The following is a 16,067-nucleotide window of genomic DNA, read 5'->3' as shown; positions in this document are numbered from 1 at the left end:
TTTAGATATAACGATCAGATGGTTAAATTGCCTTGAAAATAGTCTTTTAATCGTATTTTGGAAAGAGTAAGCAAAGTTTACAACTTCAGCCGATCCTGATCAGGAAACCTTAACAGTCGTCTCTGAAGTAGCATCTTTTGTGAGTAACCCTGGTATATAAGTAATGAAATAGTCACTTTGTTCAAAAAATAGATGTGGTTACCAGAATAACATTTATATCTAAAAAATATATTTTATTACGAACATAAATAATTAAATAATATAAAATAATAATTTAATTAATAATTTTCATAAGGGCTTGAAGAGTCATGAGTTTCTACAATTCAAAAATTAACTTTTTGATCTCTGTTCATTCAGGTTTGATTTCATGATCAATGATTGAACTATTTTGATCGTAATACACGATAATTGATCAACTTGTTTGTAGTTGTAGTTGAATAGTGTCACACTAACGAGGATTCAAACTTTTGTAACGAATACCAGCTTTTAAATTGTCAAAACTAAGTTTAGTTGTGATTTGAAAAGAAATGTCCTTGTTGGTTGCATTAATTGAACAAATAATTTAGTTAATATGTAATTTTCACCATAAAGGAAAATTGTAAAATCTGTATGCTTTTAAAGTTTTCCTCCGTGTATACTCTATAGTAAGGTTTCTAGATAGGAGTTGGAGTATTGGTTGGTTGGTTGGTTGGTTGGCTGCTTTGGTTGATTGGTTGGTTTGTTGATTGATTGATTGATTGATTAATTGATTGATTGGTTGGTTGGTTGGTTTGGTTGGTTGGTTGGCTGGTTGGCTGGTTGGTTGAATTTAAACATTAATACTGGAGCATCATCTTTACAAATTCATCATAGTCTAGTTTTCCATTTCCATCCTAGCAATATTAGAATATTAAAGGGACTGTAAATGTAAGTTTAAGTGACCCTCCATGCAAAGATGGCGATGGTACCCTTGGAACCATAATCTGATCAAAAATGTGAACGATAACGTCGTTCTTCCGACTCTTTAAGTGTTAGATTCTCTGTGAACTGAGGGGAGGAAGGACAACCACAACAATTTCTCATACCAAGCCACATTCTCCTCATTTTCTCGTTCAAGCCACCTCGAAATCCTCGTCCTTCTATTATTTTTAAGTGTTTAATCCTCCCAGAGATAAACCTATTTTTTTTAAGAATCAGGCCATATTAGGGCAAAAATGAAGTATTGAATTTTTTAAATCTAAAAAAAATATTTCAATTGAATTAAAGTTTTCACGTTTAATGTCCCCACAAGCGTTCACCTTTATTTCGTGCATTTTCTGATATTCCTGGTGAAGAATGCCGCAAATAATTCCGAGTTTATAGAACTTCAATCTTTTTTGTTAATTATAGTGAAAACCATAGAATTTCTCCGGGTGGTTCCATGGGGAAAATGATAGGCATATGTATGCCAAATATTTTATTTTATATCGCGAAGGTAAGCTATTACGGAGGCAGAAGAGATTTAGGTTTTACCTAAATAAAGTTTGAAGATTCCAACATGATGTAATCATTGCAATACTTTAGTCTATCCATATTTTATGCCCTATCGTAGCCAGATTTCTAAAAAATAGTTTTATCTTCAAGAATTGGAAACTTTAAAACACATGATAATCGAAGGACTAGGATTCCGAGGTGGCTCGGACGAGAAAATGAGGAGAATGTGTCTCGGACGAGAAATTGTTGTGGCTGGCCTTCCTCCCCTCGTGAACTTATCCATCAAGCAAGATGTGCAAGTCACTTTTACAGAGAAACCCCAAATTAAAAACAAACAACTAAAAGAAACAAAAACCTAGTTATCTAATTAATACTTGATCTTTGCATGGAGGATTACTTGAATCTACGCTCATAGTCAATATTATTGCAAAACGTCCAAGTTTTCGGTTCAAAAAGAAAAACGGCGAGTTTATAGGTAATTATGCAATGTTCAATGCACACAGGTTGTAAGCTCTCTCGTAAAAAGTGTCGAGAATTATGTCAACTTTTTGAGACTTTTCAAGAACTAAAATTAACAACAAGTGCTTTATATTTATAAAATTTATATGCCTAGGGCAACAAAAAGTTAGTGAGGTAAAATCAAAGGCCAAGCTTTGAAACACTTTTAAAGTCGACCCGGTCTTAAAAATTGATGCAGCCTGGATCTATGTGTACTTTAATATTCACATACTCACACAGACACCTCTTTGCCTTCTTTGCTGATAAAGCTTTAATAATCATTATCAACAATCGCTTAGCAGCTTTGAAAGTTTCATATCTTGGGCTTCAAAAAAGTTAACGTAGTTTGTTAAGATTAAAACGAAGGGCAAAGAGTTGGAGAGAATTTTTCCAAGAGCAGAGGACGGAACTTGCTGTATAAGATACTAATAAACAAAGTATTACAGGGTGTCTAAAAAACTAGGATTAAGGGTCTACAGACTTGTTTATAATCGGATTATCAAGATTGCGACCATTTTTATATCTATGTACAGTTTCTGATTTAATTAGCTCAATTTTAGGCTCCTAAAGTTTACAACTGGAGCGAGTAAAAAGTAAAAGATGATCTCCGTTTGCACAATTTTGTATTCAATGTTACGTATCAGTTTAATTCACAGTTTATTACAATATTATTCAAATGTCCATAATTATCAGCAAGCAGGGCCCTTGATCTATAAACATCAGCAAGCAGGGCCCTTGATCTATAAACATCAGCAAGCAGGGCCCTTGCTCTATAAACATCAGCAAGCAGGGCCCTTGATCTATAAACATCAGCAAGCAGGGCCCTTGATCTATAAACATCAGCAAGCAGGACCCTTGATCTATAAACATCAGCAAGCAGGGCCCTTGATCTATAAACATCAGCAAGCAGGGCCCTTGATCTATAAACATCAGCAAGCAGGGCCCTTGATCTATAAACATCAGCAAGCAGGGTCCTTGCTCTATAAACATCAGCAAGCAGGGTCCTTGATCTATAAACATCAGCAAGCAGGGCCCTTGATCTATAAACATCAGCAAGCAGGGCCCTTGCTCTATAAACATCAGCAACCAGGGCCCTTGATCTATAAACATCAGCAAGCAGGGCCCTTGATCTATAAACATCAGCAAGCAGGACCCTTGATCTAATTTCAAAAATAGCCTTTTGGGAGACAGCAGGGTCTGCAGTGCTGCTATTTCTCTCCATGTGTTGACCTCATGTTAGTAAAGTGAATGAAGCTAGGGGTGACCTTTGGAAACTTAGGAACCTATAAGATTGTAATTTTCAGATCTACATGCCTAAAGTTGAGCTAATTGAATCGGAAAAGGTACTAAATATCTAAAATGGTCTCTATCATGAAAATCCGATTACAAACAAGTCTGTACACACTTATCCAACATTGTGTAAACGGAGATCACTTTATTTTTACCCAATTTACTTACTCCAGTTGTAAACTTTAGGATCCTTTAAAATTGTCATTTTAGATCTACAAAGGACAAGCCTAAAGTTGAGTTCATTGAATCGGAAATTGAACTTAAATTAAAAAAATGGTCTGAATCTTGAAAATCCGATTACAAACGAGTCTGTAAACCCTTATTCTTCGTTTTTATTAGACACCCTGTAACTGTCCTTGCTTGTTGAATATTTCTCATTTACCGAACTCTAATTTGTCGTGGCCTCTGATTGGCCAGACATTTTTCAAATGGAATTAATTTATCCGTCACATTACAAAGATACGGAAAAGAAATTCTGGATTTAAGTATTATTCCACTTCGCTGAAATTAATCTTTTTCCCAAATTCGCTGAATTGGTGAAAAGTTTTTTGGGAAAAGTATCAAAAAAAGATAAAAGAAAATTGGCTTTTGATTTTCAATTCATCAAAAATTAACAATCGATGGATCACTTTAACAAAATTAAGATCTTATAATTTTAAAACTAAAGAGTAAGGAAAAAAATGTAAATGATTTTGGTCTATACTAATTTAATTCACAACAAATTATGACATACCAAGATGGCGATCAATCGAAAAAATCAATGATAACCAGAAAAAAACAGGATTTCTCCTTCATTTTACTCAGACGAACAAATTAAGGATTTCTATTGTGAATCGGAAGTGTAACATTTTAGAAAAAGGGCCATTTGAAATAATGTCACTTTTCAACTATAAAATGAAAAAAAAACTCACCACATCCGCCTCTTTCATAAAATCGTCAACTTCCTCTTTACTCAGCATAGCACCCAACATATTGGCAACCTGTAATATACATACTAGATGAATGAGCATAGAGTGCACCCAACATATTGGCAACCTGGGATATACATACTAGATGAATGAGCATAGAGCACCCAACATATTGGCAACCTGTAATATGCATACTAGATGAATGAGCATAGCACCCAACATAATGACAACCTGGGATATAGTACTAGATGAATGAGCATAGCACCCAACATATTGGCAACCTGTAATATACATACTAAATGAATGAGCATAGCACCCAACATATTGGCAACCTGTAATATACATACTAGATGAATGAGCATAGCACCCAACATAATGACAACCTGGGATATGCATACTAGATTAATGAGCATAGCACCCAGCATATTGACAACCTGGGATATACATACTTGATGAATGAGCATAGCACCCAACATATTGGCAACCTGGGATATACATACTAGATGAATGAGCATTATAGCACCCAACATATTGGCAACCTGTAATATGCATACTAGATGAATGAGCATAGCACACAACATATTGGCAACCTGTGATATAAATACTAGATGAATGAGCATAGCACCCAACATATTGGCAACCTGGGATATACATGCTAGATGAATGAGCATAGCACCCAACATATTGGCAACCTGGGATATACATACTAGATGAATGAGCATAGCACCTAACATATTGGCAACCTGGGATATACATACTAGATGAATGAGCATAGCACCAAACATATTGGCAACCTGGGATATACATACTAGATGAATGAGCATTGCACCTAACATATTGGCAACCTGGGATATACATACTAGATGAATGAGCATAGCACCCAACATATTGGCAACCTGGGATATACATACTAGATGAATGAGCATTGCACCCAACATATTAGCAACCTGGGATATAGTACTAGATGGATGGAAATAGAGTTTACCATTGTATTATTTTTATAGTTACAGTTGAGAATTGTTAATGGCACTTTTTTAGGCACCATCAACATATTTTATTACGTTTTTCATCGTCGTTATTGAATAATTTTTAAAAACCCTGTTCTCAAAATCATCTCTCCAAAGTTGAAAAGTTTTACACCGTAAAACGTCTCATAGGTTTCCAATGAATCCTGAAAATGTTCTCTACAATACTGCACTCTCAGCTCAACTACAATGTCTAGCCAGTCTCTCCCTTAAAACCAAGTCTATTGCGCTTAAATTTCCGCGACTTGAAAACTTGCTTCTTAAAAACAGTAGTAATTACTTCTGTTGTTTATTTTGAATTATATGAATTGTGATTTGCATATAGTTTTTATAACAGGGCAGGTGTATGAGGTGTATGTAACTGTCAGCAGAGGTGAAACAAAACAAAATGCAATGTATTTAAATATTTGTAGCCTTTAAACATACTCTGCACTCTTTAAGCTTCAATTCTCTCATCTTTAAGATTTTGAAATTCCAGTGAAAGAACCGGGAATAGATAAGAAAGGAAAAATATTTAAAAGTATTTCTTGTTTTCTAACCACACTTTTTTATTCTTTTTTTTTTGCTTTTTAAAAAGAAAAATATTCTGATCTTTTGAGTTTTAAACTTTTTAAGTTTACTAGAGTATGAAGCCTAAGATTTGAAGCTGCAAGGAAGAATTTTAAATCTTGTAAGATGAAAATCATCAGATATATTGCTTTTTTCTTACAAGAATACCAAATACAAAGACACTTTTTTCGGATACAGGGAAGAGGGCAGGGGGGGGGGAACATGCAACTTAAAATTCACAACGGTACGATACCATTGGAAGCTTTGTCTGATCAATAATGCATGAAATATATATTATCTCCTCTTTGAAAATTCATTATTTTTAATTGTGAATTCTAATTACAGTGACTCTCTTCAAGAGTAAATAGTGATTAAGGTGCTTAGTTTTGATTAAAATTATCCGTAGTTGCAGTGGTTTAGTGGTCCTTAAGATTAAATTATTTACTTTTAGATGCATCAAACATGACGATGTGGCTTAAACTTGCTTTTTAATTTTCAATACACTACGGGGAAAACATAAACAATAAAAATACACAGGATATCTCGAGTTCTGTAATCCTTTATCCTCTCTGAAATCTAGAAACCTTGAGTTCTTTATTTCGTCATCTTCTCTGAACTATAGAGTTCTGTAATCTTTTATCCTCTCTGAAATCTAGAGTTCTGTAATCCTTTATCCTCTTTGAACTCTCAAGTTCTGTAATCCTTAATTCTCTCTTAACTAAATATTACCTTCTTTAGTTCCTTCATATCGATGAACCCATCCTTGTCTCGATCAAATATTTTAAATGCTTCCTTGAGGTCTGCCTCCTGAAAATACATATATTTAAATTACATGGTATTGGTAACTTTACAAGAAATGTGACATCGATGTCGAATTAAGTTCTTGCTAGTTTCGTGTTGTATACTGACAAATCTAAAATAACGTCTTTTGTATTTCCAAGTAAAAAGTAACTTAGGTTTGTTTCCTCTATATCCGTTTACATTGCATCATGTTCTTAGCTTTACAGATCTAGTATTGTTATTTTGAAACTAAAACGTATCAAGTTACATTGTCAGGACAAATAACATTCCAAATTATTCTAAAACAAATTGTTTCTGAAACTTTAAAAGCGATGTTTAAACCTCGGATTACTACGCAGAATATAATGCTGCAAAGCTATATGAGCTTCTTCAAAACTATAAACATTCAAAAGTAAAAAAAAAACATTCAAGAGATTAAAATAGTGTTAAAGAAATTTACAAATACATTTTTATCTCTTTTAATGCGTCAAGATGTCTACTTTAAGAAACAATTATGCATTGTTCAAAACTAGACTTATCCTAAAGTTTATGATAGAATTTAGAAGTTCAATACTTTTGAATTTAGATTTAGTAGAGCTGCGCAATACGAATGTTCGAACTTCTAGAGTTCAATACTTTTCAATTGGCTATTCATCGTTCTATAAACATAGCGTTAAGAACTTGTTTAAAAAAAGGCAAAGGTCCGATATCGCTAGAAAAAAATGTGTAATGGTAAAAGAAGGTGGAAGTAGTTTTTGCTATAGTATCTTTGTTTCATAACTTGAAGTATAAGCTGTAATAATATTAATTACTCAAAGCTTGCAAAAACATCAATGTGTCATTAATTCTAATCTAAAAGTCGACTCCATTTTTGTTTGGCATACTGCATTTTTTTCTGAAAGACAGACATTTTCTCCTTGTCTACTTTTTCTTTCTTTCTTTGTCAAGTGCTGTCGTGTACGCAAATGAACAGTACGTAACGGATAGATCCATAATATACAATTTTTTTCTTCAAATTTTTGTGTTAGACCTGATCTGCTTCACTAGACTTCTGTTTCATCATCTCCAGGAACTCCGGGAAGTCGATGGTTCCGTCCCCGTTCAAGTCGACCTCCATCACGAGGGCTAGAAGCTCGTCTTCTGTTGGGTTTTGCCCCATCGACCTCATCACACCCAACAACTCTTTCGTGGATATAGTTCCGCTTCCGTCCTGCGAAAAATAAAAACTTGAAATAACAACAGAAATTCTTTTCCCGTCTCTCTTTCCTTTCTTTCTAGGATGTCGTATTAATTGTGACGATTTTTAAACGGTTATTTCGTTTTTTGGACTTTTCAAAGCTGTAAGAAATCTGAAATAGCTTCAAGCGTAATTATAAGTGACCCTCCGTGCAAACATAGTAATGCCTGATTTACAACGGTACCCTTAAAACATTGATCTGATAAAAATGTGGAAGATACTGTCGTTTTTCTCATTCGAAAAGTGTGAGTTTCTCCATTGCTTCTTATAAACAAGATTTGCAAAAGTCACTTTGCTGAGAAACCCGAAAAAGAAAATCTACAGTTTCAAGAAAACAAAACATTGATATCAAATTCACACTTGATCAGACAAAGCTTTCAAGGTTACCGTTGTAAATCGGTCATATTGTCATCTTTGCATGGTTGGTTACTTGAAATTACGATTACAATCCCTTTAACTATCAAATATTGACTACTTAAGAAAATTCCATAATGGGATGTAGTTTGAATAGAAGAACTTAAAAAATATGAAACTTGATTGAAACAATATAAAAAATACGAAGAAATACGAAAAATTGTCGATTAATAGAACATCCGGACCGACTTTAATGAATTAGAGAGGTCGCTAAACTTCCTACCACCGGATCAAATCTTGAACCACCGATTCAAATCCTAATGAATCTCCAACTTTAAACTGGCATTAGGTAGTTGAGCTAGTTCATATTCATAACAAATCGGTTTCTATTTATTTAAAGTTTTTAAATCAGTGCAGTGTCTTCCTAACTCGGAATAATTAAGGCCTTCGTCTCCACGATCTTAAATGAAAAGTTAGAATTTGTTATTTTATTTCAGTAAACAAAACTTTCAGTTTGAAAGCTAAGAAAAGTGCATTCAACATTATGTGATTCGATCCACTTCTATTTTTTAGGAAAAACTGAATACTTGAACTGCTTTCTACAAATAAACATATTTTAAAGATTTTTTTGTTTCTTTCATTTGAGTTACAAGTAGATTTCTAAACTATTAATGTATTGTTAACCATGAACTACTAATTTTTTAAAACCATTTTCTAAAGTACCTATACTTCTGAAGTATAGTGTACTACTTCCTAACTTCCTAGAACTGAACAAATAAGCAGCAAGTAGCTATTTTGAAGTTGAATGTGGCGCAAAACTCCTAAATTTCTTGTCTAACTGTTGTTAAATTACATGTATGGTGAAATTGTGTCCATAGGTTTAGTTGCACCTAGTGTCCTTTATCAGTATTGTAAAGATACTTAATTAGGAAAAACAAACATTTATCAAAATTTGTTAAAAATTAAATATTTTAAAACATAAATTTGTGACAGTGTCAGTTTTATCTCAGCTTTCTTAGATGTACTTTTAGTTTAATTTAACTTGAGACTTTGAGGTATCATACTTTTTTCAGATGTTTTTTTTTCTGATACATTTTGTTATTTCATATTTAAGTAAAACAATGTCTAAAATTCGTTTCAGTTGATAGTTTGAAATTATTTTTCGTTCAATCAAATCATTGATCTATTTGTAAACTATTTCGACCTTCTAGAATAAAAAAGAATGTTAAAAATGTTTCAATTCTTTTAAAAAAGTAGTTTTTCTTTTTATGTAGTTGCTAAGCGAGATCAGGCGGAAAAGTATTCTATCGTTAATAAGTAAAAAACTATTTAGCATTCCACCAAAATTGTTCCTCTCCTGATAAATTATTTTTCTGGCAAATTATTTTTGAGGAAAAGCGTCAAATTTTCTTGTTTTCATGCTTTCTCTTTGATACACGCAGCTTACAGTAAACAATATATTCTCTTGTATTTAGATTACCTGGATGCACTTCTGTCAACCTATGTTTTTACTTTTTACTTCTGTATGTCTCATCTAATTTTCTACACTAACTGGGAAAATTCCTTAATGTTACTTATTTAAACGTTTTGTCAACGTAAAAAGCTATTTACTTTAACACCCTTTTAAACTTTTATCTAGAAAATCCTGAGTAAACTCTCTTTGAATAAGTCCTACAAAAATATGTTTCAAATTTTTAAGCTTAGAGGCCGAATTTTAAGAATTTGAGACGTGGCTCAAACATAGTTGGTTCCACCTAATATTGTATCCAGTGTTTCGAGATTTGAACCGACCCTCAATTGGAACCGGTTTGTGACGGTTCAGCTAAATGATTTAAACTCTTTGAATTCGACCTTAGGTAATTTTCAATACTGGGTGACTTCCTTTTTTAATCCTCACAGATAAGAGAATATTACAGGGAAGCAAATAAATATCTAGAACTGTAGCACTGCATGGTTTAAAAAAGAAAGAATGAAAAATCTAATTTTTAAATATTCGTCTGACAACAATTAAAAAAATAATTAATATTTTTCTTTATAATTTTCAGTATCTTGGTCTTCTTACTTTTTAACTGAAAAAAATTTATCTTAGACATTTTTACATTTTAAAATTTTCCGAATATCCCAGTTTGCCTGGAGGCTACAGGGTGTCCCACAAAACATAACAGTTGGTGAATAATTAAAAATGTCTTCTTCCATAATTACTTAAGTTGTTTAATACCAAAGAGAATTATAAGAATATTTAATGGGAGTCATATTATAGTAAAATTGATTTCAAAATAAAATATATTTTAGTCAAAAATTTTATTGAACGAAAAAAATATCTATTACAGTATAGGGAAGAAGACATTCCAAAATATTTACCAACTGTCATGTTTCGTGGGACACCCTGTATATCCTGTATATCATGCTTTCTACACCGTTCCATTCATTTGATCGGAACAAAACAAAGAAAATTTACTATATAGGTACCTATTCTTACATACAGGGTGTCCCAAAACCCCTCAATATTTGGGACATTATAAAATCTACCCAACGATTATAACAGCTCCTTTTAAGTAAATTAATGAAAATCATTGAGTAAATGTGTCACAAATTTAGATTTACTAGGGGTTTTTAATCTTTAAACTCTATAGGACGTCTATTAAGCAGTTTCTGATTTTTTCAAAAACACTATTAGTCCTTGTTACGCGAGCCATGCTGCGTTCATAAAGTCTATGTGATGCCCCTGTGAATCCCTGAGTTCTCCCTGAGGATCTGTACAGAACGTATTGTAAAAAACTAGTTTTAGAAGCTGTTTCCAGACCGACTACGCATGCGCAAGTTTTCTGCGTGGAAGCGGGCAGATTCTACCTTAGTGTATATTCGTGTTTCATGTAAAGATCGTCTATTATTAAAACCGTGTGAAATTCTAGGATCACTGCGGTAATTATGCTTATATTTATATGAATCTTGCTTATTTATGTTCGGTTATGGTTGATATCTTATAATGTAATGTATTGGTTCCTTGCCACAGTTTTTTAATGCCTGAGTTGATTTATTGCTGTGTTTGTATGATTTATCACTCAATGCTTTTTCTGTGGGCTTATAAAAGATTTTTTAGATTGAAGACTCAGAGAAATAAACGTTCGGAACCTTATTATCATCCTTTTGTTATGGAGAGCGTTGAGAGAAGGAAGTCTTACAATCCTGTCCAGAGAAATACCACTCGGTACTTTTAGAGTTTCATTAGGTCTTTAGGGAAATCGCTAAGTAGCGAAACAGTCCTTTATTAGTTAATTCATATTTAACTAGTGTTCAAAACATGATTAACTATTTCTAAAATAAAGTTAAAATACATTGTTTGATATAATTAAATTCAAGAGATTACTTTAACCACATCATCAGAATATAAAATGAGTTTAATTTATCTAATTTAATTAGATAAAAGTTTGGTTCACCAAAAGTTTACAATATTAATTACATTAAAAGACTTTCTTCCCCATAAACTCAGCTTTATAGACAAAATGACCGGTGTTCCAATAAACATGAAAATTAAGAAACAATTTATAAATTGTATTTGAATTCCAATATATTCGAAGGGAAACTAGTTTTTTTATATCTATATCTTGGCAACCCTATGTCGGAGACCTTTAATATTTCAAACTGTGAAAATATGATCAAATTGTCTAAGTTTGAAATATCAAAAATTGAAAAAATCAATTCCTTTGTTCAAAACAACAAAAACAATTTGATTCGGTTCCTTTGCAAAATGTTTAATTGGCAATTCATTTATCTCAGGTTGCAAAGATAATAGGAATATATAGTTTGAGTTTGTGACAAAGAATCAATTCCTTTTAACTTTAAGAGAATTTTTCATTGCATAAAGATGTAAATTTACACATTACATATCTGGCCGTATACTGTATTGAAATTTGAGGGGTTTTTTTTCATGCAAGGTTTCCAAAATGTAATCTATATTTCTTGTTTCTTCAAAATCGACGGATATGTTGTGTTTTTTTTTATTGCTACCAACATAATTTTAAACTAACTGTTTATAGCTTGTCGAACTTTTACTTTTTACTAACATTTTTATTAGAAAATGTTAGTAAACACCCTAAAGGCCCAGTTATTTATTAGATTGATTTCTTGATTCCTCCGTCAATGTTGAAGATGCGAAACTGGCAGTCCACAAAGTTTGGAAATCCCAAGACCGAAAATGTTTGATATTTGCTGCTGTTATGAGTGGATTAGAACGATGATCAAAGACTAGTTGAAGTCAACAATTGTTAAATGTTCTCTTAAAGCAGAGAACATTTAAAATCGTTTCATGGTTCAATTACGTTGAAACTAATAACTCATTTTACAAAATACAGAAAATATTTCAATATTTAAATTGTCAAGAAGAATGTCGGCCCTTCTCTTCATTACAACATTTTAAAATTTGTACTTTAGCTTTTATAATTATGATTTCAGGCGACTGGAAAAAAATCGACACAACCTTACAAAAGGCTACCTACCTTAAAGGGACTGTAAAGGAAAAATGAAAGGGGGTATAGGATGAAACCTGAAAATCTCAGGCGTTAAACGTTACATATAAAACATCTATCTGATGTTCCTGTCTCGAGAAACTTATATAAAACGAAAATCCATATATATATGCAATTTTGTATAAAAGTTGTAGTATTAAACAGATCATAATCAACAAATACGCAAATGACGATATCCCACAGGAGCCTGAGAATCTCAGGTTTGCTCCTATTATAATTTTTATTTTTTTATTTTTCATTTTTAATAGATATAATTGATAATATAATTACATATAGTCCACTATAGTCCGTATTAAGTAACCAGAACTTCAGCCAATGGCAGTGCAGTATACTGGTCACGTGATTTCCGTCTGTATCACGTGACAATGATACTGCACTACCATTGGCTGAAGTTCTGATGACGTAATACGGACTATACTCCCTTTCATATTTCCTTTTCAGTCCCTTTAACCCTTATTCTTACTTAAGAATAAATGTGTTCATTGCAAACTTTAAAAAAATCTTTTTCACAAAAATCATTTCTGATTTTCTTATCCCCTTTATTTTTGCAACCCAACATCGTAGACCTTAGATATTTTAGACTATGAATTCTGCTAAATCAAACAATCTAAATTTGAAATATCAAATATTTACACCATATCATGTTCTTGTATGGCTTAGAACCTTGATTTTGATTAAGTCTTTCAATTAAGGGGCGTGAACAGGAAGTTGTCAAGGAGGCTTACAATTAGAATTTTTTCTTTCCAGGGAGGGGCTTAGCACCAGCTGGGGCCTGAAAACCCCCATGGTAACCATAGATTTGTTTGATCCAGGGGGCAGAGATGCGCCTATGTCTTTCATCATAATTGTCAAAGATTAAAGATTTAAGTTCTAAACTCACAACTATCATCTATCATGTTTAAAGAGTACAAATACTGATATATATCCTTTACCTTGTCAAATTCATCAAATGCTTCTTTGAATTCAGCGTTCAGGAGCTCATCCATACTAGAGTTCCCTACCTAAAGATAGCATTCTGTACATTTTTATATACTTTTGTACATTATTCTATACTTTTGTACACTATTCTATACTCCAGAGCCCAAAACTTAAGACAGGGTATCGTTATGAAAACCAGTTTTGGAACCCGGGTTTCACAAATGGGTTTACCCAGTTTTGTAGATATCGATATTTTTGTTTTGAAATATTATTTTATTTAATCCTTTATATCTTACCATTTTTATCAAACCTCTTAAATCAAAATCTACACAAATAATAAGACCCCAAAAAGGAAACTCGGAAGTTTCGTTCAACGATACTCTTTTAAATTTCAGGCTCAGAGCCCAAAACTTAAGACAGGGTATCGTTATGAAAACCAGTTTTAAAACCTTGGTTTCACGAATGGGGTTTTGTGAATATCAATATTTTTGTAAAGTAATGTTATTTTTTCAGTTTATTTATAGTCTCCATTTGGGCATTATTTTGTACTCTTGTACCATCTTCTATTTATATATTTAGCTTGTCTGTCTGGGCATTTGTGTGTTTGTTTGTATCCAGAAAACGTCAAAACGGCTGAACCAATTAGGCCCAAATTTTGTATGGGACCTCACGTGACCCCAGGAAAGGTTTATGAATGGTCAAAATTTCAAATATTTGTCTCCATCAAAATGCGATTTTTATTAAATTTTGAAAATTTTGAAAATTTACGAAATTTGTTGTTAAAATCCGCGAACTTTTTTTTGTTTTTTTTTACGATGTACACAAAGAGAACATGTTAACAATTACAATAGAAGATAGGCTAGTTATTATATACTTCTGTACATTATTCTATACTCCTGTACATAACTATGTACTCCTGTACATTAATTTATACTTCTCTACATTATTCTACACTCATGTACATTATTCTATACTCCCGTACATTATTCTTTAATCCTGTACATTATTCTATACTCATGTACACTATTCTATACTCCTGTACATAATTCTGTACTCCTGCACATTATTATATACTTCTGTACATTATTCTATACTCCTGTACATAATTATGTACTCCTGTACATTAATTTAAACTTCTCTACATTTTTCTACACTCCTGTACATTATTCTATACGTCTGTACATTATTCTACACGCCTGTACATTATTCTATACTTCTGTGCATTATTCTATACTTCTGTACATTATTCTATACTCCTGTACATTATTCTATACTCCTGTACATTATTCTATACTCCTGTACATTATTCTATACTTCTGTACATTTTTCCATACTCCTGTACATTATTCTATACTTCTCTACAGTATGCTATACTCCTGTACACAGTTCTATACTCCTGTACTTTATTCTATACTCCTGTACATTATTCTATACTTCTGTACATTATTCTATCCTCATGTACACTATTCTATACTGCTGTACTTTATTCTTTACTCCTGTACATTATTCTATACTCCTGTACACTATTCCATACTCCTGTACATTATTCTTTATTCTGTACATTATTCTATACTTATGTACACTATTCTATACTCCTGTACACTATTCTATACTCCTGTACATTATTCTATGCTCCTGTACAGTATTCTATACTTCTGTACACTTTTCTATACTCCTGTACATTATTCTATACTTCTGTACTTTATTCTATACTTATGTACACTATTATATACTGCTGTACTTTATTCTATTATATGATCACCCTGCACCCTGTACCTTATTCATTCTCCCCCTAGATATGATGCACACAATTTGATAATATTATCTCATGCATTAATCTTTCATTTTTTTCTGAAAAGTTTTAAAATCAAATTTGATAACTGAAGTATTTTTTATTTTTAACTCTAGAATAATTTTACTTTTGCAAAGATTTATTTTTAACAGTTTTAAAATGGCATTTTTCATAATATCAATGCATGATGAAAAAGGCTTAATTTCTTCAACTTATGAAATTGATAATGGTACTGATAATGGTACAAGAGAAATCCAGTCCCACTGCTTTGCAGACGAGTTAGTTATTACACACGAACACTCTTTTAGTACAGACACACAACATGACTACAGTCAAGGAAATTGCAGGACAATGTCGTCAATTATAATTAAGCTTGAATAACGAGTAGTTTAATGTAAACTTTAATCAAATTATATTCTTTGCATGACGATTTGGCTTTATAGTGTTGATTTAAATATATAAATAATATATTACATGTATATTGAACTTATTTTTAAGTAAACAATTAACAATAAACAAATGTACTCTCCTAGACTATACAAATAGCGAGATTCTTATGTACTGTACTATATACCTACAGTACACGCCTTCGGTTCGTTATCACTTTCACACACTCTTTTGGTACAGACACACATACATGACGTTTCCGCCCCCCAGGATAAATTATGCATTCAAAAATTAATAATAAAAATCAATTATCTTTGCTTGGTGCCAATCTAAAATTTTCCTTGAATTACA

At 32.3% G+C, this 16,067-nt stretch overlaps 1 protein-coding gene across 1 annotated transcript; it reads right to left on the bottom strand.

Moving 5' to 3' along the window:
• Positions 1 to 744: 744 nt before the first annotated feature.
• Positions 745 to 15,408, bottom strand: LOC111709165 (neo-calmodulin). Its single transcript, XM_023482773.1, has 6 exons — positions 15,314 to 15,408; positions 13,552 to 13,620; positions 7,533 to 7,712; positions 6,452 to 6,529; positions 4,152 to 4,220; positions 745 to 872 (listed from the first exon to the last, which is right to left on the bottom strand). Exons 1-6 carry the CDS (start codon positions 15,320 to 15,322, stop codon positions 816 to 818), a joined length of 462 nt encoding a protein of 153 aa, XP_023338541.1. The 5' UTR covers positions 15,323 to 15,408; the 3' UTR covers positions 745 to 815.
• Positions 15,409 to 16,067: the final 659 nt, after the last annotated feature.

This window comes from Eurytemora carolleeae, unplaced genomic scaffold, assembly GCF_000591075.1.
Source record: "Eurytemora carolleeae unplaced genomic scaffold, Eaff_2.0 scaffold942, whole genome shotgun sequence".
Taxonomy (NCBI): Eukaryota; Metazoa; Arthropoda; class Copepoda; order Calanoida; family Temoridae; genus Eurytemora; species Eurytemora carolleeae.
The sequence above is the reverse complement of the archived record's forward strand: the minus strand, read 5'-3'. Positions and strand labels throughout refer to the sequence as shown.

Excerpts from the sequence above, each read along its gene's own strand:
- LOC111709165 (XM_023482773.1), bottom strand. Across the intron at positions 6,530-7,532 it reads AGTCTAGTGAAGCAGATCAG|GAGGCAGACCTCAAGGAAGC; the intron begins GTCTAACACAAA and ends ATGTATTTTCAG. Across the intron at positions 873-4,151 it reads TTATGAAAGAGGCGGATGTG|GATGGAAATGGAAAACTAGA; the intron begins GTGAGTTTTTTT and ends TAATATTGCTAG.